The 25,393-nt window shown below is 41.2% G+C and overlaps 1 protein-coding gene across 3 annotated transcripts in view; it reads right to left on the bottom strand.

Moving 5' to 3' along the window:
• Nucleotides 1–3,168: 3,168 nt before the first annotated feature.
• The window catches only part of kmt2a (lysine (K)-specific methyltransferase 2A), a 129,826-nt gene continuing 107,601 nt past the window's right edge, over nucleotides 3,169–25,393 (bottom strand). For 2 of the 3 annotated variants that reach the window (XM_067970890.1, XM_067970891.1), the window contains exons 28-36: nucleotides 24,514–24,609; nucleotides 24,192–24,280; nucleotides 21,715–21,882; nucleotides 20,218–20,292; nucleotides 19,167–19,341; nucleotides 18,295–18,402; nucleotides 17,069–17,152; nucleotides 13,385–13,514; nucleotides 3,169–10,671 (exon numbers count right to left, since the gene is read on the bottom strand). In XM_067970890.1, the coding sequence (XP_067826991.1) occupies nucleotides 10,396–10,671; nucleotides 13,385–13,514; nucleotides 17,069–17,152; nucleotides 18,295–18,402; nucleotides 19,167–19,341; nucleotides 20,218–20,292; nucleotides 21,715–21,882; nucleotides 24,192–24,280; nucleotides 24,514–24,609 (1,201 nt within the window). In that variant the 3' untranslated portion in view covers nucleotides 3,169–10,395. The remainder of the gene's footprint in view (nucleotides 10,672–13,384; nucleotides 13,515–17,068; nucleotides 17,153–18,294; nucleotides 18,403–19,166; nucleotides 19,342–20,217; nucleotides 20,293–21,714; nucleotides 21,883–24,191; nucleotides 24,281–24,513; nucleotides 24,610–25,393) is intronic. The other variant, XM_067970892.1, reaches the window with a different exon arrangement.

Genomic DNA, 25,393 nt, shown 5'->3' with positions numbered 1-25,393 from the left:
ACTTTGGACTGGAAGAGGCTGGCTTCAAATTTAGCTCCAGCCAATGGGACAGAGGGGTGGAGGGCAGTTCTGAGAGCTCTGACCTGCAGACTGTGGTAAACAGCAGTGACTTCAGCCACAGAACATCTGGCAACACAGGCTGAAGCAACGGACCACGAGGTGTCCACGTTTGATCCCCAATCTCAATGTCCCACTCCTGATCACTGTCCAGAGCACCAGCACCCCACCACCGCCGCTCCACTAAACAACACACGCACATCAGGTGAAAGCAGGATGGAGTGATGTCCCATGTAGTTGAATAGCCAGCTGATACAATCTGGGCTCAAGTGAAAAGCAGCCACTTGGGCAAAGTATTGGAAAGCCCGTCAAACCTTAGAAAAGGACGTGATGAGGAGAAAAAATCATTTTGGAACAAGTTAAAAAAATTATTGAAATCTATACTGACTTTATATTAATATTAGCCACATGTGTACTGACGATGTTATTTAAGTGTCAACTTGGCTCATCTGGTGGCATTCTCTGCTCTGACTCAGAGGTTTATGGGTTCAAGTTCTACCCCAGCGACTGGAGCTCAATCCACAGACACTCCAGTGCAGTACTGAGGGAGTTCTGCATGGTTGGAGGTGCTGTCTTTTGGATGTGACTTTAAACTGAAGCCCCATAGATCCCATGGAACTATTTGAAGAAAAGCAGGAAATTCTCCCGGTATCCTGGCCAACATTTCTCCCCGAACAACCACCACCAAAAACAGGTTGACTGGTCATTCATCTCATTGCTGTTTGTGGGATCTTGCTGTGTGCAAGTTGGCTGTCACATTTCCCTACAAAACAAGTGATTAAATTTCAAAAAATAATTTATGTAAACCATATTGATGTCAGAGTTGGGATAAGACAGGGTGATTTTTTTTTTACACAGCAAATTATGATCTGGAATACACTGCCTGAAAGGGTAGTGGAACCAGATTCAGCAACAACTTTCAAAAGGGAATTGGATAAATACTTGAAGGGGAGAAAATTGCAGGGCAATGGGGAAAGAGCAGGGTAAAGGGACCATTTGGATAGCTCTTTCAAGGAGCCGGCACAGGCACGATGGGCCAAATGGCCACCTTCTGTGCTGAAAGATTCTATGATTCTAATTGCAAGTCTGCTTTATTAGCAAATCAGCTGTTGATCTATATAAATGTACAGTGATTATGTTTCAATAAATAACTTTCCAATGTAGATACTAACACATCAGCTCCCGGTGTCATTGAAAGTGTTGCCTGTGACAGAGTAGCAGATCCCCAGGAATAAATAAATCCAACCTCATCAAACTTCAGGGAATATATTAGCAGAAATAATAAATATCAGGGAGTTATATCAACGCATGCTTCAGTGAGCTTGGAGTTTACGAATCTGAAGGTTGTGGCAGAGAAGATTGAAGGAGCTCGGTAGGTTTGAGTCCTGGGAAAGAATGAGAGAATAGGAGCCTTCATTTCAGCACAGGAATGAAAAATGTGTAGGAGCTTAGGAGGCAAGAGAAGAAAGTTCAGAGAAGCAACAAATATATTATCTTCTCTAATATTCTACACAGCACATAGGCCCTTCCGTTAATTAAGTGTCCAACTGGCTGAACAAGCCTTGGGAAGGAACATCTAGTCATAAGGATGTAATGGTGCAATAAAGGTGATACAATGTGCTGATAACACCAACACATGGTGCGACATATAAAAGAGGCTCAGATTCAATACCTCACCCACTGCCGCAGGGAGGTGCTAAGCAGAGGCCAAGGTTTGGCCATGTGTCCGGTCTCCTGGCCGAGAATGTTGCACATTGAGGGCGTGGATGCGGAAGAGAGGAACCCGACTTAAAAGTATTGGAAAGAGGAAGGGGAAATATAAAATGGCTATGAATTGGCAGCCTCTACTCTTCTGTTGGTCTATCCCTTTTGATACCACCAGTGGCCATGTCCAGCGATCTTCATTCAAGATGGAGCACTCTGGTTACAAACACCTTTGGCTTACAAAATGTCAGATTCCAACAGGCAGGTGTATTTTTACAGTGGTTAATGCCCATGAAAAAACTGAATTCCACCTTGTTGGGAAAATAAGATGAGGTAGCTTTCGACATTCATGCTCCTTAAAAATGTATTACCTGTGATCTTTCTTGGATGCTCCTCCGTGTCCTAACAGTCGTCTTTCAATTTTGGAACAATCAAAGTCCAAATGCAGGAAGGCTCACTCTTTTCACTCATTGCTAAGGTTTTCTGGTGATATGCATTTTTCGATGAACATCAATCCACCTGCCCCCACCCAGCCCTTGAAAAAAAACCTCACAAATTTGGGCATGACAAACAATAATGGGACGGTACCATCTGATGCTGCTGTAACTGTAACAGTGAGCTTTTTGCTTGGTATTGAAGTGCCAGAGAAGATGAACAAGATTACTGCATGCTTCATCGAGATTAATGCAACTCTTCAACATTTGTATTTTATTCCCTTTTGTCATGTGCAGACAAGAGGAGAAAGAAGACAACTTTCTCCCAATGTATCGGCCATGGCTGTGCTAGAACTTGTTATGAGGAGGCAAATAAGAAACCCAGGGAGATTTTCATTTTCCCTACTGTAAAGGAATGCCCGAGATTAAAACGTGTGGGGAATTATTCTTTTAAACCTACCTGTGTCCTTCCACTCGTACAACAGTCAGTGAGCCCTGCCCACTAACCCTATAGTTTTACACGTATCATGCAGCACTGAGCGTAACCCCCTACTGACCCAAGTACACAACACAGCACCCCGATGCCCAATAGGGGTAAATGCACTGCCCAACATGTGTCCGAGCCACACAGAACAGAAAGGTCCACAGTTTGATCTCCCCATCTGTGCTGGGTTAGTTGCTCTCAGCACAAGCACAGAGAGCTGCTGAAATTGGATTTAGCTCCTCTGGGACGGTGGCGGTGGAAAATTCAGATAGGAACGAGACTCCACTGTGATGCCTCCATAATGTCACAATCTACCAATACTCTCCGTCTACGCTCACACATGAAGACCAGTCATTTAGGTGAGATGCCAGGGAACTGTCAGCACCAGAGGAACCATACCAAAGTGTGGGACAGAAGGGTAGCGAGAAAAATGTTTTTAAAAAAAACAAACCCACATGAAATACACAAAATATATTTAAAGTATCTCCAAGGATAAACTGGACATGTTTATTAATTAAACTATCACTTAAATAAAAAAGTGCATAGAAAATGACGCTTAGAAACATTTTTTTACAACTATGTACATTTTTTTTTTACATTCATTCTTTAGCATAGCTTTCAGTTTTTCTTAATAATTAAAATTACCTTCATTACCATGATATGGTTTTAACACTGATGCACTAATCAGATTTTTTTAAAGATGATGTTTTGCAAGAGCAATGTAAAAAATAACAATTTACAGGAACAAAAAAAAATGAAAAAATAATTAAAAAAAGGTTTACAATTTGCCTCGTCATGAATAAAAAATAAAACAAATTTCTCACGTACGGTTTTTCTGACCCGGAACATTTTACATCTACCACTTCTTTGTGTATTTATCTCAAAGAGACATAAAAAATATATTCACATTAACGGAAAAACACACATATAAATATAATTCCGTTCCGGTTGGGTATGGGGGAAAAGCAAGCGTCCTAGTCACAGAGAACAAGGATGCACAGACACAATGTGTACCCCAACTTTTTAAAAATAATTTAAAAAGTATATTTCCCCCCACCCCATCTAGTAGTTATATAGTCAGCCATCAGTTTTTGAGACAATTAAAAAAACAAGCTGCAATAGTGTTTAAATATTTAAAAATCTTGGGGAGTATCACCAGAGCATTATGTTCTCTGAAAACAATTTCAGAAATTGTAGATGATTCTGCATCCCCCTCACTGTTATTTCTTTTTGAACTAGGACCCAGAACTATGTACTTTTAAACTAACAAGACATGATGGTTTTACATGATTTCTACAGATTTACTGTAAACATCGTATTGCTTTGAAATGGATGCTAAAGAGACAAGACGAGAACCAGCCCTTCAAAATAACCCGCTTTTTTCAGATGGGATTTTGTACCTCATTGAACAAACTTTATGGTGTTTCATTCATTTAAAAAAAACACTTCTTTTAATAAGTTCAGTCATTAGAAAAAAGATACATTCATTTTAAAACTGCTGTGTCCCACTGTGTTGGGTTGCAAAGGGGAAGATGTTAAACCATTTTATAGTTTTTTTAAAAACTTAAGAGTCCCTCCTTGCCAGATGCTCATGGGCTTGAGCCTGACGTTGTTCCATGGTGTCTGGACTGCAATCTTCCACTCTGCTGTGAGCAGAGCTTTCATCAGTACCAATCCTGCTGCAGGATAGGATAGCAAAGTGCTCCAGCAGGGAAAGGAAACACAACAGCTGTTTCTATAGATGAGAAGACAACGGACCAGCACCCTCTGTAAGTGCGTCTCTTGTCGTGGATTGCTAATAACAAAGACAGAGTGGGTTCTGGCTTTGACTGTTCTGCCCGCTAAGCTGGAACCCATTTGCGTAGTGGCGGCTCGCCAATCTCGTCACAAAAAAAATTCAGCCGTTCTACAAAGACACTAACTGTATAAAGTGAACCTTACGAAATAGTTTTTTTTTTAAACTTTGGTGTTTAAAATGAAGATCAAGCGTCATGGATGTCGCTCAGAAGGATACGCTCGGTTCTAATGCAGCTAGTTCTGACAGATGCTGGCTGGGCTGTGCTGAAGAGGTACAGCATCAAACCTCACGGGGAAGGAATATGGACATCTCATTACAGATGTGCCTCCAGCCAGAGGCCAATCCGGCAACTGGCATCGATGTCCGAGAAACAAGTTCACCCTCCACTGCATCACCCCCACCCACAAAGAAAAAGGAGGTTTGTGCGGATCTACGTGGCTCTTCATTCATTGGGATAAACTGTCTATGAGAAGCCTGCATCGCCCCATATCAAGTGTCCTTGTTGAACTCAGTCCAGCACTTGGAGTGAGCAGTGTACGGGATAATCCCATTTATTGAGCAGCACCCTCAAACTATAGGTAGCTGCACAGAGTACATAGTCAACAAAAAGACCCCAAATTAAATAAATAAACTGTAATAAAAAAATATATATATGCACTATGGCAGTATTTTCAATTGTTAATTGGCAGGTCCTTAAACTTCAGCTAAGTTGTCTATAAATCTCTTAACTTTAAAAAATAATAACCTGGCACTTAATTATATACACTGTATGGTGCGGGTTATAATGGTTTAAAAGTTTAACTGCCTGTGAAAACCAACACAAAGGGATGCACGGCAGCTTTATTCCCAAGGTTTGACCAGCCACATAGACTAAAAAGCAGCGACATCTGTAAACAAAAGCGAATTAGCGACTAGTCATCTCTTCCGACTTGCCACGTTTTCCCCCATGCTCCGCAAAACCTGGCTAAAGGTGGGGGGCCTGCAGGCATTTAACCATGTAAAAAAGTTTAAAGGGTTTCATCAATGGTGTAGAAACAAAGGGAGAGTCAAATTCCTATTAGCGGAATGCCCGTTTTCCCCCATCTCTCATGCTTGTTAGGGGCCACAGTTATGGGGGAAAAGCAAACGGTACCGGTTTTAAGAAGGAACACCGAATCCCGCATTACTGGCCTGGCCGCAGCCTGCTGTTAGTACAGTTAACGCCAAAGACAAAAATCTGTATTTGGTGGAAAAGTAAAAAACCCACAAAACTTAAAAAAAGGGGATTAAAAGACATCGGAGTCCTCCGTTCATATGCCCCAGCTGCCCTGGTTAGTTGGGTGCTCAACTATTCTGTGTCTTGGCTGTGAATTAAGAGGGCGGTGAGCTAGTTACAAAGGAGGGGGCACAACCTGCAAGAGATATCTAGAACTGCAATGATTCATTTCTTCCTATGAATCAAAACTTTGGTACACATACTCAGACTGTCACCACCTGGCTCTGCTGTGATGCCACTTTCATCTTTAACCTTTTTTTTGAATTATTATCTCCTCCCTCCTCCCATTCTGCTTGTTTTTTTTAAAAAAATACAATTATATTCAAGTTTCCTATATATTCAAATGAGTTTCAAATAAATACAAATGATTTGTTTTTTTAAATCTCCGCTGGGGTTATAGATAGTGTGAGCTGGAGAGAACATCTATAATAATCTTTGTTCAGTGTTATAACTCACTGCCCACAGTCACTATAAAATCCCACTCTGCACTGGCTGGATAAAAAGTACTATTTAAAATCTCTGCGAATTCCTATCGATTTAAATACACTTTTTGTCAATTTACTTCCTTTTTGTTGGAGTGTGGGTCTTGGTAAAATTACAAAGGCCACTCCCCCCCCCCCCCCCCTTCTGAATGAACACGATACAGCATTTCATTAAGTGACACACAGTTGGGGTTTTAGGTATAAGTTCGACGAGGGGGAGGTCACGGAGTTGACACCCTGGAATCCACTGCATTAAAACTACACTAGATAAACGTTGCATTCTAAAAGCATGCCAAACCCCCATTACATTGAGGAGAACATGATAAGTCACTTGCACCCTGAAGGGGTAGTGCTTAATCCAGGCTTTGGCCCACTCTCAAATTAAAGGCTTATATTGCATTCTGAGAATCATATGATTCTGCTCATGGTTAGCGCATTTATTCCACATTGTTTGAAATTATATTTTATTTAACGCAGCATTCTCACCAACTCAATGAAGAATCTGGGGAATGGGACCAAAAGAATATTGAAAGCCCGTACAAATAGGTATCACAACTACCCAGCCACTCCTTTCAATGAAAAACTACATATTTTTTGAGTGGAAGTAAGGACCTTAAAGACAATCTCTTAAGCCCCAACCATACAACAAAGGTTATGAATCATCTACAATACTACTTTAAAACCTTTTTTAAAACCCACATAATTAAAAATTACTTAGCAATAACTGCTGTAAATTGTACATGTTAAGATTCTTACTGGGACTGCAAACTGATGCTTCATATATTCCTTCAATTATTTAAAAAAAATTAAGATCAACAGGAAATAAAAACAAGATTTTATGAATAAAATGGCAATAAAATATGGTAATCAAATCTTTGCCCCCTTTTTGAAGTGCCCTGCAATGCAGTAGAGGGCTGTGCCAGGAAATACAGTAACCAAATTGTCCACTGCTAGTCAAGATTTCCTTTCTATCATAGAGGTGGCCTGCGGCTGTTTGGTAACACGCGAACTAACTAAAAATATAATGACAACCCAAGTTCTTAATAGCTAGGTATTGTGCGTCAAACTAGCCAGCAGTCATTAGTACAGCATATCGGATTCTGTCTTCATGACTGTCAGTGCATACAGAAAACCCCCCCCACCCCCCCCCTTCCAGTAGAACCCCCATTACCTGAACATTAACACCACACTCAGAAGGCCCGTTTCCCTTGTGCTGTAAGTATGCTGCCCTGGCGATTCCACCATGCACTTGGTGCAGTGCATTGTGCTTCTCAAGTGAACCCTGTCCTTTCTCACATAACTGTTAATACCTCTGTATGAGTGAGGGTACCCTCAAGTAACAAGCTGATCTCATAGCAGCGAGGAACATGGTCCCAAAAGGCTGGTGGCAGATGGATGTCGTTAAGCAGCAGCAACTGAGTGAAGACAAACCAACATGAAGAAGAAGAATAATCCCCAACCCAATTTTTGTCCAGAGGTATAACCAAGTAGCAATAATGGACAGCACGAACCAAACCAGGGAAAAACTCGTCCTGACACAGTCTTCCTTCCATCAGTCTGGCTAGCTGTCAATTATTGCTTAAAGGGGCACCGTCTTTGTCGATATGGAGGAACAGCAGAATGGAAATGGGGAAGGGGGCGGCTAAGTGACACTTTTTGTTTTAAAATGAAGACTGTGCCCCTTTACATAAAACACAACTTCCTGATCAGCCAAGCCTTTTCTTTAAAACTTCAGACAGTTTGGATAATAGGAGATACATCTGTATTCTGGGTAATGGAATACATGAGGTATGGCTAATAGTTGGATAATGTGAGACCTGGAAATACGGTTGTGGTCTGAATAATGGGATACACCGCTGTAGTCAGTACAAAACACATTAGTTTTAGCGTTCATCTAAATAGCTCACAGTGCAAAAATATAAGGGATCAAGATCTCCAAACTTTAAGTCACTGCCAGAAACCCACGAGATGCATTCATTTGGTCAAAAAAGCTTGCCCATGTTCCAGGAGTCAGCTATTGTAGCATTTTTGTCATTTCTACAATTGTTTTCTGATTCACAAAAGAAAGAGAATATGGTCGTTAAGTATTTTTTCGGTAACTGCTATTTTTTTTACACTCCAGCGCAGTGCAGCTGTTAAGCAGAGGGAACGCAGAGAAGATAACCTAGAAGTTACCAGAAGATGGATGTTTAAAATGCTCGTATGCATTTCCTTTGTCTGTTATTTTAGCAGAGGTATTTAACGCCTGTGTTAAAATAATGGTTTAAAGAACGCCAGATGAACACGGTAAGCATCCGTACACCAGTATCGTCCACGGCAACTTCTAAGCTCCCTGGTTTTAGGTTGTGATTCACTCATTGTCCAATTGCAAAACCACCTCATCATGATCAAATGCCCCCATTTTCAACTCCATACACACAAAAGGTTCCTCAGGTAGAGACTGCCAAAAACTTTCATTTCTACAGGAAGATTAAAGCATGAATGCCAATAAAGATATAGGTCTAAACTTTGATCTCTTGGTTGGATGTTCAGCAACGCCTTGCCACCTAGCTCTCCAATGTGAGTACATTTTGAAGAATTACAAAAAATATTCTAGAAGTGCCTTTTTTTTTGGTGGAGAAACTCAGGTGAAGAGCTAAAGCTCATCTTGCAGGACACCAACAAGGTTGAAAGAGTAGTGGTGAGGTGATGCCAAGCTTGGGTTTATAAAGCTTATAGATTGTAAGAGGAGGGGAAGAGCGAGTCTGTTTATCTTTCTCTTATATAAAGTCAAGAAATTACGATATCATCCCATCAATCTGGAAACATCAACTCTCTGCCTTCCCCCACCCATCAATTAAAAATATATAGGTTTATATCAGTGAAAAGGTCAGACTGTGATTTTTTTTCCTGCTATTAATAAATGGGTGCCATTTAAAGCTTAGAGTTCCATTATGACATCATTAGTGCTTTTGAACAACTAGTGCACTCCAAACACGTAGTGTGAACGTCAACTAGCTGTGTGTGTAAACAGCACGGGGTTTTCAGGGATTACTGAGTTGAGTGCACGTTAGCAGGCTTTACCACCACTTAAGAGGTCAGTGTCTAGTTTCTGTGTACCTGGTTACTGTTTCCTTCCCCTGCCTCCTTCCATTATGGTTCTCTTAATTTCACCTTTGAATAGCTGGTCCACTAGCAAGTGCAGCAGTTACAACTTTGAAGCAAAAAAAAACAATTACATGAAGAAAATCCAAACAAGTGGCAGGCAGAATTTCTACCCTGTTAGTGTTAATTCTATATTCTGCCGTTCTAATTGATTCCTTGAGTTCAAAAAAAAAATCACCTATGCTTAAACATAAAATCAAATGTGCGATAGCTGCCTCCTGGAAAGGGGAGGGGGATCTTGCCATATTCAAATGATTTTATGGGACTATGGACTTTCCCCAGCACTGGGGTACAGTCACGAGTCAGCTCCACCTCTGCTACCAATTTATAATCGGTCCACCGTTGAGGACTAGCTGTCACTGCAAGAACAGATTTGAAAATGTATTTTTTCTTCACATTTTAAATCACAATAAAAAGTAAACCGCTCCCAGGTCATAATCTACGTAAGTAAAAGATCAAAACTGCATGTTGTCCCTGCATTTCCTCTGCCTTTTCCAGTGCATGACTGTTAGATATTCATTTCCCACACACTTGATCTTACCCCCTTCTTTTGCAGAGAGGAGATTCTGCTCAAGTAGCCCTCCTAATTCAGGGTGAATTTCAATTGGTTTTTTTGTTGCCTTGGTGCTATAATTGACTGGAAAGTTGGCTGCACTCAAGAATTTATTCACTCAGGACGCCTACCTGACAAATATGTAACTGTACATTTTATGGATGGAAATGGCGCAGTAACTGATTAACACACTGCTGTGCAGTTGTGAAAGTGCTCAGCAGCCAACACAGTTTAGCAATGTATTTTAACACCTGTAACGGAAGCCATGAGATTTATGAATATGTTTGAATGACATTTTTTTGCCACTAGTGTTTAAAACTGTGCTGTAACAAGTTGATTTTTATGTTGCAAACTGCAATGCAATTTTCCCACCATTTCCATCCCTGGATTTTTTTTTTCAGTAATCCCATAAAATCATGGCACAGTCACCTCAAGGGTTTTTTTTTAAAAACCAGTTTAGTCTTTCTTCCTCAATTTTTTTTTTTCAGTTCAGGAACTTCCTGCATTTCTTTGCTCCACAGTTGCACGGAAGTTTGTTGCTGGCGTCTTCGATTGGGAACTTGTAATCGTACGTGAGCTCTTCGCCGCGGTAGATCTTTCGCATGGCAAAGATGACAATATGTTTTTGCCCGTCCACGTTTATCACCCTGGAGTAGCAATTGGGCTCGCAGGAGTGGTTGATGAAACGGGCCGCGTTTCCGTGCATTGTGGCATCCACAACCTCGTAATCATCAATACGGAACATGTAGCAACCGATCCCCTGTTGGTACAAAAAGGAAACAGAACGGAAAAAGAAAATTAACAATTAACTTTATGTTAGTCTGACCAACAGGCTTTCCCCCCCTCCCCCCAATTTTCTTCCCTCCTCTCCTCAAGACGCTACCTCTTGCTGGGGTACATGGGCCTTAGCAGCCCACTGTTACCTTACCCGAGTGCGTGTCTAGGCAATGAGTGCCAGCAGGGCACTTGACCAGGGGAGCATCACAGCCAAGCTTGACGATGCTCTCGTTCAATTTCCAAACAGTGCACTTTCCAGTTTGGTCTGGAGCAGAAGCCCTGGCAGACTCTTCTCATTCATAGCCCAGGAATGCTGTGGCCAATTGTTGCTCCAGGTGACTCAGCAAAGACCCAGGACCTGAGGCTCTGCAACGGTCAGTGAAACACCAGGTGATGCTCTAACCTTACTGGTCAACAGTGGGATCTAACACTTAAGCACTGCGCACAGTTCTGGTCTCCATATTATGAAAAGGATATGGAGGCACTGGAGAAGGTGCAAAAAAGATTTACCATGAAGATACCAGAACTGAGAAGTTATACCTATCAGGAAAGATTGTACAGGCTGAGGATCTTTTCTCTAGAAAAAAGGCTGAGGGGTGACCTGACCAAAAGCAATTGAAATTATGAAAGGGTTTGATAGGGTAGACGTAGAGAAGATGTTTCCACTTGTGGGGGAGGCCAAAACTAGGGGCCATAAATATAAGATCGTCACTAATAAATCCAATAGGGAATTCAGGAGAAACTTCTTTACCCAGAGAGCGGTTAGGATGTGGAACTCACTACCACATGGAGCGCATGAGGCGAATAGCACAGATACATTTAAGGGGAAGCTAGATAAACAAATGAGGGAGAAAGGAATAGAAGGTTATGCTGCTAAGAGTTAGATGAAGAAGGAAGGAGGAGGCTCATGTGGAGCATAAACACCGGCATGGACCATTTGGGCCAAATAGCTTGTTTGTGCTATAAATTCTATATAATGATAATCATTTTTTTTTAATAAATGAAAGTGGTATTGCTATTTTACACATACATACATACAAACATCTTAAAACTGGTCAGTGTTTGTGGAAGTTGGTGAAATGTACAATGTAACCTGATCAGATTGATTAAAGAGGCAGAATTAAATCATAACGTCAAAAATTATGTTAAACGCACAGCTCCAACTCTGATAATTTAATTAGGTTGCCAGGACTTCTTTTTCCTGATAAGAATTAAGGGATAATTAATGTGATTAACGACATACTTTTCCATTGCAAATCACAACCCCACTCCCCCTTCACAGTGACATTAGTTTTGTTACTAATAAGACATCATAAGGTGGACAGTTTCATTTCATTCCCGTAAAGCAGCCACAACTACATAAGCAAGCAAAAGCAATTCAAGCACTTTTTAAATTAAATTTTACTGAACAATAGGAACAAGAGTTTTTTTTTAAAAGGTTGATGTACTGTGGTGTTACTCACGGGTAGTCCAGCTTCTGAAGAGTGGTGGCGATGCTTAGCTGCTAAGAATGATGCTGTTTAACCTAGCATGTCCCCCTAACGTACCTGATCAGGTAGTTTCTGTGGCAAAGTGGTCTAAACAGGCACATCCTGAGGTCATTTAGGGGCTGACTGCTGGGGGAAGATTCTGTAGATTGGTAACTGCTTATAAATTGCCCAGCTCCGGGTCTTGGGGTGACTTTCGGAAAGTCTGCTTTCTCTTTCTCTTTTTATATACTTTTAACACTTTGAAGCATGATGCTGGAAGTGATGGTCATGCCCCAGTCACAAGATTTTAGCAGTCTGTGGTGTTTCTCACTGAGTTGGAAGATACCCAGTTTAGATCAACAGGGGTATTATCAACAAAGTGTGATGGGAAAAGTGTCACAGCAAGTATGGGTAACACTTAACGGAAATGTGCACTATACGCAGCTTTTAGCACATTAACAAGTAGAGGGACTGATTTTGAAGCTTACAAAAACTCTTGCTCCACCGCACTCTGTTAGACTATTGATTAATAAACATCTGCATGTCGAAATTCAATCAAAGGCCCAAGTGAAGCTTGGCAATTTTATAAAACTTGGTGCAACTGAGTGAATCAGGCCGGAGTAAGAATACCATTGCCAGGTATTGTAACACAGAACAGCATAATCCAATCACTCACTTCACCGTTTCAGTGGCAAAAGAGCATATGCAGGCACCATTCGAGATCGGGACAGCGAAAGCGCCAAAAAGGAAAATCAAAGCAATGGCCAAAACAGCAATCAAATTGTAATAATGTACTTCATCTAGTCTGTAATAAAAATAAGAAATGTTTGAAATGCACAGCAAGTTGTCCAGCATCTGAAGAAGAAAGATAAAGCCTCTCCAAAATTGCCCAGTTTCAAACTGGGCCACCAGTCCCACGACCAGATTGGTGATCATCCTACAGCCCCACTGATCTCCACACTGAACATACAACAGGCAAAAATGCACACACACACACAAACAATACCAGTTTTTAAATGAATTGCAAAGTTGCTGCAAGTTAAAACACCACCAGCAGATAAGCTGTTCTATGTCACGAGGAAGCTGGTATGTCGCTGATGCCATAAAGATAGCGTTATTTCAGAAAGGATTCATTAAACGGCGGAGAAATAATATCAGCGGTTCCCACGATGGCTATCCCCAGCACCTGCGGTTATAATCTAGCATAAACCTGCACTAGAAACTCACCTTGCTGTCATAATATTTCTCTCGTTTGTCTGTGAGGACAGATCGAATGACATTACCCGAATATTCGATGACCATCTCACCTGCATCAATGTTTCGTTTACAGAAAAGGCCCCGTCCGTGGATTGGTGACCTACAGCATTTACAAAGACGGGAATGGGTGGTAAGAAAAGAAAGAAAATCATACATTATGAACATCAAACTCATGACATCACATCAGTTTTAATCTTGGCTAGGTTGTGGTGGTTTAGCTGTTTCACTGCAGTAACTCATGCAGTCTGGTCTTGCTCACAAGCAGCATGTTAGCGAGCAGAATTGAATGCGTTTGCGTAAAGCGAGTACGGGAGATTTTAAAAAGGTTTCTTTTTAGGGTCAGAATGAAAACCAACACTGATTTTGAAAGGGTGAAAAGCTACAACAGCACACAACCAATTCAAAAATCCCTCACACAATAACAATAAAGGGAGGAAGAATACTTTTTTATCCCTGCAATGAAGCAATCCTCTCTCTTTGCTTTCCATCCAATCTTTCCCGCTCTCTCTTGAAGCCACTGACTGTTGGAATGTACTTCTATGTGCCCAAGTGGCCATTCTTTGTGTGTGTTAGCCTAGAGAGTGAGTGTTGGCAGGCTATTCAATCGTAAGAGCATCAGTCCTTATCTGACGTGTACAGACACACACACACAGACACACACACACACCTCCAGCGAGGGTTGCTGAATAGTGATCAACAGCAGGGACATTGCTTACTAGTTCTCTCCTCAGCTCAGGGCCACTGAAGCGCATCAGGTGGAGAATACGATAATTACCGGAAGGCCATTCGGCCCATTTTTCTTTATCCATCCAGAAAAACCTTAGTTTCCCCAATGGGTCATCCAATACTTTCTTCAGGAATTCCAGAATTTTTGCCCGTTATTCTACTCGTAAATTCATTCCATGTGTTGATCACCTTTTGTATGAAGGCAAACTCCATGATATCAGCCTTAAGTTTGCCTTTTAATAGTTTAGACTTATATCCATCCCTCTGCCCTACTCTCGCAATTCAATTTAAGATAATTTTCCACATTTACCTTTCCATACTATTTACTATCTTGTAAATACCTCCGTAAAATCACCTCAGTTTCCTCCTTTCAAAGATGAATTGCCTAAATTTCCCCCATCTTTCCTCAGACCTCAAACTAGGCTTCAGCTTCGTGACTCTTCTCTGAACTGCCTCCTGTGCTGAAGATCTCCTTTGTGTCTGCGTGACCAGAACTGGACACGTACTCAAGGGGCAGTCTGACTAGTGCACAATACAGTTTGAGCAAGGCCTCCTCTGACTTGTATACTAATGTTTTATTTAAATAATTCAGCATTCTATTTGCTTCGTTGATTGCTGCTGTGCAGTGGTTGGATATGCTGAGTGTCGAGTCGACTAGACTAAAATCCTTTGATTTCTCGCAACTTAATCGTAAATTATTTCAACACCTTTCATGGAGTACGTATGTTGCCCATTCTCACTTTCTGTGTGCAGTATTTTATACTTGTCTGTATTAAATTTCATCTGCCACTGTTCTGCCCATTTACTTATTTTGTCCAAATCATTTTATATTTCCCTGAGCTTCTCCTTCGGAATCACCCACCCTCCTAGTTTGGCATCTTCTGCAAAGTTAACCAATTTGCACTGAATTTCTCAATCTAGGCCAATAGCGTGCCGTGGGGTACTCTACTAAGCATCTCCTCCCCTCCCTGACATAACTCCTCTAAGAATTACTGCTGTTTTCTACCCCTTGGACAGTGCTTTATCTATTCTCAAGGTTTATCCTGAATCACCAAAGCTTTGAGCTTAAGTAGTTGCCTTTAGTGTGGAATTTCAACAAATGGTTTTTGGAAGTCTGGATACACCACCTCATTCTATCTGAGATGACACTTCCTCAATAAAAAAGTTCCCTTCTAAATCCAAGCTGACTGCTGTTTACTATATCATTGCTATATAAATAACCCTTAAGTTTTGATAATCAATTCTATTATTTTAAATGGCATTGAAGTAAGATTAATAGGTCTGTAAATACCATTTAGCCCTGGGAGCTGTATCTGTTTTGAGCCCTTTTAGCCTGTCCATGATTTCCAGCTCTTTTATATCAGTCATTAATTCAACTTAAGTTACTGATACTTAGGGATGGGTGCTGATCATGACTTCCCTTAAGTACTTGGAGGAAGTAATCATTCAGGATATGAACTGTCTTCTGCTCACCATCTGTTTCAAGCCAGCTTGCATATTTTTCAGTTCTTACATCTTCTCAGACTGCCATCTTACTGTTAAAGTACTGAACGAATTTCTTACTGTTATGTTTTACATCTGAAACTATGATTTTTTTTTTCAGGTCTCTCTTAGCCCCTCCAACCACCCTTTTAATATATTTCTACATGTTCCTATATTCATCCCTGTGAACCCCTTCACGTTTCCCCCTGCAGTATTTTAAAAATATTTATTCTTGGGGTGTGGGCATTGCTAGCAAGGCCAGCATTTATTGCCCATCTCTATAGATAGTGGATGCCCTTCCTCTGTTTTTCACTTCTGATTAATTTGATAATCCATTTAGGATCACGCTCGTTTTGTCTAATTCAGCACAGATGGTACCTAAAACCGTCCTCATCTGTATGGCTCAGAGTTCTACACTGAACATCAAAGTTACTTACTGAGAGATCAGGGAAGCTAGCTTCCTATCTTCAGAACTCGCTAAAGTAGGGAATTCACAGGTGCAGTGGGAAGGAAACCCATGATAGAATAATCATATATAGGCTCTTGATGAAGTGGCACTGGGGTTTAATGGTCTGTTCTCACTTTGGATTTTCTTATGTTCTTATATCTCCTCTCTCTGATGAAGCCTTTGTGTTTTAAAACCCTGCCTGTTTGCCTCTTACAATCTGGGTTTAAATCCTGCCTGGAGATACAAATCTTCTCTCTGCTGGTAAATGTTAAGGATCCTAAATTAAATTAATTTTGATAGCCTCCAGTCAGATCCCAACTAACGCAAGTTCAAAGATCAGCCATAAAACAAACAACTGGTTTTATGCAGGAGACCCTCAGATAAGCAGCTAAATGGATAATCAGATATACATCTAGAAAGGTGATATCAGGATAGTCACTGGGAACTGGCAACTTAATTTTAAAAAAAAACAAATCCCCAGGTAGGTAGTGCTGCCCACATAACAATTTATTCTGCACAAAGCCCTTGGTATGGAGCCAACATATACTTATACAACACTGGAGTGTTGAGCACTTGTATCTACTTGTAGTGTATACAAAAGCAGCAGGTCATTTGACCCACTGAGCCTGTTCCACCATGTTGTTAGTCATGACAGCTCTTTATATTTAGCATTTAAGTAACATGCAGTTTGAGATTGTGGCCTCCAAATAAGGTTCTCATTCCATCTTTCTGGAGCTATTGTGTAGCCAGTTGAGCTTAGAGTTTGAAGTTCATACAGAAAGCTTCATAAAAATCTCCCAGTATTGATTTTACCTTTCTTTTTGTGGGCCGTGACATGTTTCAGGTTGGTGCAAATTCAACAGCACAACCAATTATAATTTCGTGAAAAAGCCAGCACTGATACAACATAATGAAGCAAGTTGGTTCACCATTCCACCTGTAGCTTAAAAGCACCATTATAAACCTGGCACGTTGTGTAGAATTACTTTTTCTCTTACCGGTAGACACCAACTGCTTCCTTTGACGTCTTTTTCAAGTGCCTGAATCGCATGGCCATGGGAAGGTCCATGCTTGTTGCCCGTCTACAAGATCGAAGAGAATAAGAAATTATTGTTATCAGCTCACAATGAGACTCGATTTATATTACACACAAGTGTCTCCTCAAAAATATTTTCTTCATTTCTTGGAGAATGCGCCTCAATTGAGGAATAGAATGACAAGTAGTGCTCAGCTCAATTTAATTCCCACTTCCAATTTACATCTTTGCCTACAATTTATCTTCTGAAACACAGTGAAATAACCTTACATTTAACTTTAAATATTTACCCAATGTGTGATATAAAAAAATTATGGGGTTAGGGATTTTCTGACTGGCATACTTTAGGTATAAGTGCTAAAAATAAACTTTTCCACACCTGCTGAAAAATAGTACACAGAAGAATTAATACGAGCACATCAAGAATTCGTACCTGAACTTCACCAACCAGAAAATATACTCTTATATGAATAGTGGCACTGTACATAACCATAAGAAATTAGCTGCTCTTGAGTTATCAATAGTGCAAGTGATCTGGAATGGCACATCATCGTGCAAATTGCCATAGTTTTGTGTTGTACAATTGCTGCCCCAGTGTCGCCATATTGAATAAGGAGTCTCCGAGGCACTGCAAATGAGCAGATGTAAGTTGTACCAAATCACCTGCCACAAGTCACTTGCTTTAGTTATTGGTTGAGCCCACCCGTGAGATATAAACCACAATTCCACGCTGCCTTGACAAACATTCTCATTCTGTGAAATGTTTAAAAAAGTCCTGAAGAAGGTTTAATACCTAAAATGTGAATTTTTCTCTTTTAACTGACTGACCTGTTGTGCACATCTGCATTCACATTTTTTTTTAATACCATCTCTATTTGTGAGGAACATAGGAACAGGGGTAGGCCATTCAGCCCCTCGAGCCTGCTCCGCCATTCAATTAGATCATGGCAGATCTGCACCTCAACTCCATATCCCTTGATACCGTTACCCAACAACATACTCTTACTGTACAAACCTGATCTATTATGTGACTGTTTGCAAATTTATACACCTTTGGGCAAAATGTTAGAGATTTTTAAATGATGATATTCTTTTCATATATTCAGTTTCTGCCTCACAGTAACTTTGAAGTTTTTACATATAACATGCTGGATGTGTAAGTATGACTATCCAACTCCTGGAGCCCACCGTGCTGATTTAAGCTGCACCTCCTCTTCCTCCTCTTCGTTGGGGCAATAGTCTGGTGGCTGCCGATGTTTTGAAGCCAAAAAATTGAACATGTCAAATGCTGACTTCCTGTGTGCATAAAAATAAAGCAATGACATTTTGTGAATCCCTTTGCAACACTTTCACCATGTGATAAGGTGCTTTTTAAATATAAGTCGTTCTTTCTTTAGCCAAACATACTATCTACAGGCTTTCAAAATGCAAGCTGGGAGTCACTTATTGGTACTTCTTCAACCATGGTAGTGACATACATTATGAACCTTGCATCCTTCACTGTGTTGAAATCAATACTCATCATGCTGTCCCCAACCCTCTATCCCAGGACCTCAAAACTGCAGCACTCCTAGCCCTCCTCAACTCTCTCTTCCTCTTGCAATGTACCCTTAAACCAAGAACTGGCATCACCTAATCACCACTTCCCGATGTACCTCAGCTCTCTTCTTTTCAGCTGTGATAGAATCCTGCACTGCGGGCATGATCCTTCATCTATGTTTCTTATATTAGACTTTTGGAGATGTTGTGTCTGTGCAAGTAAATTATGTTCTCTCTCTCTTGCCTAGCATTTGATGATACAGAAAGATCTGAAACTCTGCATGTTGGGGGAGGGGATGGGGAAGAACAAAAAGGTAATGAGAGGAGCAAAAGGTTGGGAAGGAAATTACATTTTAAAATGCATCGAAAAAATTTCTTCTAATGAAACTCTTGTCATCAACACTAGCCACTGCTAATCTAATGCCTCGGCACTAACAGCAATGAGAAGTCACTTTACTAACTGTAATAATCTCAGTGCAACAGTGAACAGCTCGAATGTAAGCTTCTACCTTAGTGTTTACCTTTGATGTATTTCGGCCCTTGCTGATCCGTGTGGATTGATAGGAAGCTCATCCACATCTTGGTGTTTGTGGAACTTGAAGCTATAATTCTTGCAGCGTTTGGCTCCATAAAGCTGCTCGATTAGGAACACCACTGCATCGTGAGAAATACCCAGCATTTTCAGTCCATTTATCGCTGCAAATGCAAAACAAAAGTAAAAACTAACACATGCTTATAAGCGGCCTGGCAGCACTAGACACCAGGACCCTCAGTCAGAGAGCATTGGCTAAAACCCTGATCAACAATTCAATTTGACCATTCTCATTTTGTCAAATCTACTGTAAGAAAATATCATCGGTGATCCTGTCTGGGCAAAACAACATGGGCCAAGCACAGATCGCAGCTGGTCCTGAGAGAGCTTCTATCATCATGGCTAAGCAAGAAAGCATGCACAAGAAAGCCCGCTGTATGACAATGAACAGTCAAAATGCGATTGAAAAATAACAATCGGGGAACAGCAAATATATTTTATATATTGTGCAAAATGTAATTACTGCATATCAAAAGCACAATGAAGAGTCTTTAAAGCTTTAGGAACAAACTTTTACAAATATAAATACACACTAATAGCACAGTATATATTAAAGTCCCAACTCTCATCTATTTCGTTAGTTATCTTCTCCCACACCATGCATGATTCTCCACTCAAGGGGAGGACAAGTTTCCTGGCTTCTGGGACTTGGTTGATACCAATGGCACTGGAATGCAGCATGATGAGGGTTGACTTCCTTCCCTCCCTCCCAAAGGGCAAGGCTTTCACCTCCATAACAAGCACATCAAGAACTCACCATACGGACAGTCATGGGGATGATTCTGACATGTCTACTCACGGTGGGTGGACTGGAGTCACTGATTACTGAATAGTGGAGGGGCTGCGGTTTCTAGTAGCTGGGGTGAATGTTAGCTTAGCTGCTCTTTCTCATGTAGATTCTCCCAGTTCCAAGTGTAAAATCTTTGCTTTCTAACAGACACCTCACAGGTAGAATTCTCTTCACAGTAAACAGCACTTACCAGAAAATGATATGTGCTTCAGGCGGGCATTGGACCGAGCTTCCTGTACTTTGTCAGTCAGCACCTTCCACCCTTCTACAAAAAGAAGTTTACAGTAATTAAGGTAAAACGAGTTGGACTGATTTATTTTTTCTACCATTGCAGCAAGATCCACAGTTCCTCAGAATCTAGGCAGATCCATGTTTCCACTCTTAATATCAGACACCCAAAACCACACAGACACCATAAACTCAGAAGGCTTGGATTGTTTTTCAATTAGAAACCCAGATAATGGGCCAAGACACCATAGTGCATGACACCATCAATGTTGAAAAAAGTAAAAAATGACGTGCATTTTATATAGCACTTTTCACACTTTAGGACGCCCCAAAGCACTTTACAGCCAATTAAGTACTTTTGAAGGGTAGTCACTGCAGTAATGTAGGGAAACGCGACAGCCAATTTGCGCACAGTACGGTCCCACCAATGTGATAATGACCATATAATCTGTTTTAGTGATGTTGGTTGAGGATAAATGTTGGCCAGGACACCGGGAAGATCTTCCCTGCTCTTCTTCGAAATAGTGCCATGGGATAATTTACGTCCATCTGACAGGACAGACGGGGCCTCGGTTTAACGGCTCATCCAAAAGGCTGCACCTCTGACAGTGCAGCGCTCTCTCAGTACTGCAGTGGAGTGTGGGCGTGGATTTTGTACTCTAATCTCTGGAGTGGGACTTGAGCCCACGACCTTCTGACTCAGAGACGAGAGTGCTACCCAATGAACCACTGGCGAGAAGAAAAAGTAAACCTGGATGCAGGGATTAGGCAACAACAAAATTTGGGAGAGAGAGTTAAGAGAAGGTAGACTACGTGATGATTTTTGATTTCAACACAGTGAGAATGCAGGGAGGAGGAAGAGAGTGAAGAATTTGGTATGTTCCTGCCACCTCTAGTCTGTCTACTGAGGGACCAATTGGGCAGTTCTCGTCCAACACTTTTTCCAGCCATCTCCAATCTCTACTGCATCGTGCTGTCGTACTTTTGCCCTTCAATCATTCATCTTTTAGGAGTTGAGTATGCACTCAGTGTTGGTTGCTGTCACCTCTGTTTGGTTTGCAAATCATTCGGCTTTTAGTATTTTATTACTAGGTTTCAAAATGAATCAAGTATCAAATCAAAACAGCCGTGCAGCAATCGCGATCGAGAATGGGTGGCATCTACGCCCAGGCCGTGGCTGATTGATGCCACTCTGGACCAATTATAAGGAGGTACGAGAGCAGGCGAGGGCTGACTATTCTTAATCCAACGGGAAGACCAGGAGGTTCCGCTCAGTAATTTCCCTCAGTGGCATGACTATGATCACACCACAAAGGAGTGAAGAATCTCAGATGCAAACTAGCACTCATGTATTGTTAATAGTTTAATTTCTAAGTGGATGATGAAACCCTCTTTCACCCAGCTCTCTACTAATTCCTCACTAATATGATTACACGAATAGTCAGTAAATCATCTCTACCTTCAATATTATCACACTGGATCTGAAACCCATCATCGCTGGTGATCTGGAACAGCAGGCCTTTCTTCGATTTCTTCTCACTCCTGATCTCCTTCCTCTTTTCCTCTTGCTCAAGCAGAGCGAGAAGGGGAGAACTGAAGGTGTCATCATCGTCGGAGCTTTTAGATTCTGGTGGGAAAGTATATCACTAACCCTTCAACATTGAATTTTGTTTGTACTTTTCAAAAGTCATATCCAGGTGTACTGTTCGCTGAGCAGGACCCAATTCTAAGGCTTACTTATGTACTTGAAAGGGTTTAAAGTACCCGTGGAAAACTGAGCGAAATAAACCAGGAAGCTCTCAAGTTCAGTGCCTGTGTTAGTTGATCTCAGGAGGGCCCATTGCTCAAGGGGTTCCCACCCGTGACCATAATCCAGCAATCCCTCTAGAAAGTGAGGGTGTCTCGGCACTTTTCAAAGATCATTTGCCAGTGTACTTTTTACTGGGCAGCACTTACTGGATATTGTGTGAAGACAAGATCAGACTCGATTGTGAAGTCCCCCAAATGGCTGAATCCCTGGGATCACTCACTGGGCTCATATTTTTTTTAATTAATTCTTGGGATGCAGGCAACGCTGGCATTTATTGCCCATCTCTACTTGCCCTTAAGGGGGTGGTGATGAGCCTCCTTCTTGAACCATGGCAGTCAATGTGGTGAAGGTCCTCCCACAATGCTGTTTGGGAGGGAGTTCCAGGATTTTGACTCAACGACAATGAAGAAACGGCTAAAAAATGTCCAAGTCGGGATGGTGTGAGACTTGGAGGTGATGGCGTTCCCATGCACCTGCTGCCCGTGTCCTTCTAAGTGGTGAAGGTCGATGGTTTGGGAGGTGCTGTCGAAGAAGCCATGGCGAGTTGCTAAAGTGCATCCTGAAGATGGTACACACTGCAGCCACGGCACACTGGTGGGTAGAGGGAGTGGGCGTTTAAGCCAGTGAATGGGGTGCCGATCAGGCGGACTGCTTTGTCCTAAATATTAAAAGTGGGCAATTGGATAAAGTACCATGGACAGGTGGGGAGAAAACTGAAGGATGCGAGGAAAAAAACATATTAAACAATAAGACTATGGAAATAAACGATTGGTTCAGAGCACCACTGTAGCATTTCTGCTGTCATCATGAATGATACTCAGATCAAAAAATAATATATTAACTGAAGTAAGCAAAAATTTTGAATCTTTACCTCGCGAATAATTACCTAAAACATTACGTGTCGAGCCTCAGTTAAAGCACTGGGACCAATATAATTTATTAAAAAATTGCACTGAAGCTAAAGTACTTTAATGTGTAATACCCAAACTGCTCTCAGCCTCCACCCCCTAGCAGTGACAGACCTGTAACTAAGGCTTCACCCCAGTGTTATATTATGGAAGGACAGTTCTGAACACAGCATGGAAATTTCCCACATCCACCTTTTCACGTTTCTGAATTCCCAGTAAAAAAGGTTGGTAAGTGTAAAAGTGAAATTTCCATATAATTTTTGTCAGACTTTAGACACTTATGATGTTGCAATTAGCAAAATTATATTTAAAATGCATAAATCATTGCAAAAGAAGTTCTCTTGCCCTTTAGAAGAATGTTACAAATATGAACGATAGACTAATTTAGATTTTGTGTTTCGTTAAATCTGGCATCTTGGCATTTCAATGAAACAGACTTGATACCTTGTGAAAGGGGAGGAACAGAGTTGAGTGCCACAGTAAAACTGATGTGCCAGAGGACTCCAAAGATCTAACAGGAGATTGTGGCACACAATTTTTATTTGAAAAATAACAGTAATTAACATTCAGGTCCGTAAACAGTTAAAAATTATGGTAAAGAGCACTGTACAAACATTGGTTATGCCCCGAATTATAGTATGTTAACAGTGGTCCTTTTATCTGCATGACAACACTTAATACCACCATGCGCCTGTTGGTGGCACTGTTGAGCTTGTTTAAGCCACCATCCCCTGCAGTGCCCCAAACAAGCACACAATGGTACTGCAGGCCTAATTCAGAACCCATTTGTTGATCCTTCCAATTACTCCCCCTCTTTCTTTCTGCCATATTCACTCCTCTTCGCCTGACAGTGTCAACTTCTTACTGGGGTACAGTTCCAGAGGTGCCAGCCACCCTATGATCTTTCATGCAAGTGGCCATTACTGAACGCAAGCGTGGGCAGGTTAATCAGAGGCGGCATTGCACCCGAGCCTGGTCCTGTCCTCACCCGGCGTCTGCACACGCAAACCTTACAGTTGTGGGCCCCCATGGGGCATTCATATTTCCTCCTTGGCTTAGATCAGCTAATCAACACAGATCAGGGCCTGAACCTTCTTTCTTCTCACTACCTTATCTAGATGGGCTGTTGAGGGAAGCTAGATAATCCTGATTAATATTATGCGCTTATAATTTTCCCTATGTCAGAAACATAAACAAATGACAATGCTTGTCACTTACCAGTGACGAGGTCGTCCTGTCCTTCTGTGTTTGATGTTGCGGTATTCATGGGTTCAAAGGGCTGCAGCATTGGCATATGTTCCATTTGACTAAGGGGGGGGAAAAAAAAACTAACTGCTTTAGTTGGCAATGTATTAAGACCAATTTGATGGCAATGGACTATTTAGATAAATGTAAGTATAAGCTCTAATCAGTACTTATGCAGTCAATTTGAGACGTTTTATAAATGCATTTTAAAATCTCAAGAACAGAACTGAGCAGATGAGATTTGAAAGTTGGGATACATATTAATAGAAAGACTTTGACTGTAAGCTCTGCTCACCTTGGAGACTCAGAATCCCGGTGACAATCTTCTTGTTGTTGCTCATCAAGTTCCATTGCATCTTGCACTGTTGTCTTTATTCGTACTCGAATAGGCCTAAAATTATATTGCACATTACAAACATTTAGCTCAAGGTACAGAGTTGTCACCATATTTGTTTAGCCTATTGACACCAATATGCTAAAGAAAGAAGAAAATATCAAACTTGCTTCAATGTGCTATCATGCTGTGCATTACAGTCTTGTGCAATGCTCATGATTCATTACCTGAAACTGCTCCCACTACAGCAGTGACATCAGTACCTCAGCCTGGTTCAAAATGCACTCAACACAACCCAGGTTTGGGAGGGCAAGATCTAGAATTATACTGCTGTGTGTTTTTCACGGTTCAAGTGGATATTGTGTATAAGCTTCACTTACCCATTACACTTTACTGAAATCCTAATGACAACATCGAGGTATATGTATAAAATACAAAAATTGCAAATTACCATGCCCATCTAATAACTCCAATTAGTGGAATTCCTGAGATGTCAATCAGAAATCAGAATGAACATAGGATCAGGAGTAGGACATTCAGCCCCTCAAGCCTATTCTACGGCTGCTTTGTAACTCAACTCCATTTACCCACTGTTTCCCATATCCTTTGATACCCTTACCTATGTAGCAATGATATAAATCTTGATTTTTCTCAAAAATGCAAATAAGTTTCCTGAATGCCTCAGCTGATTAAGCCAGCAATGCAAACCAAAGAGCTGTGATGCCCCTGCCATCCACAGTTGAATAGCACATCAACACTCACTGTCTCGGCCCATGTTTGAAAAATAGCCGTTTGGATGAGAAATGGCACCCATGCACTATATCCCGGGCACAAGGCAGCT

The sequence above is a fragment of the Heptranchias perlo genome, chromosome 33 (genome assembly GCF_035084215.1).
Source record: "Heptranchias perlo isolate sHepPer1 chromosome 33, sHepPer1.hap1, whole genome shotgun sequence".
In the NCBI taxonomy this organism is placed as follows: domain Eukaryota; kingdom Metazoa; phylum Chordata; class Chondrichthyes; order Hexanchiformes; family Hexanchidae; genus Heptranchias; species Heptranchias perlo.
This window is presented reverse-complemented; position numbering and strand designations above follow the sequence as displayed.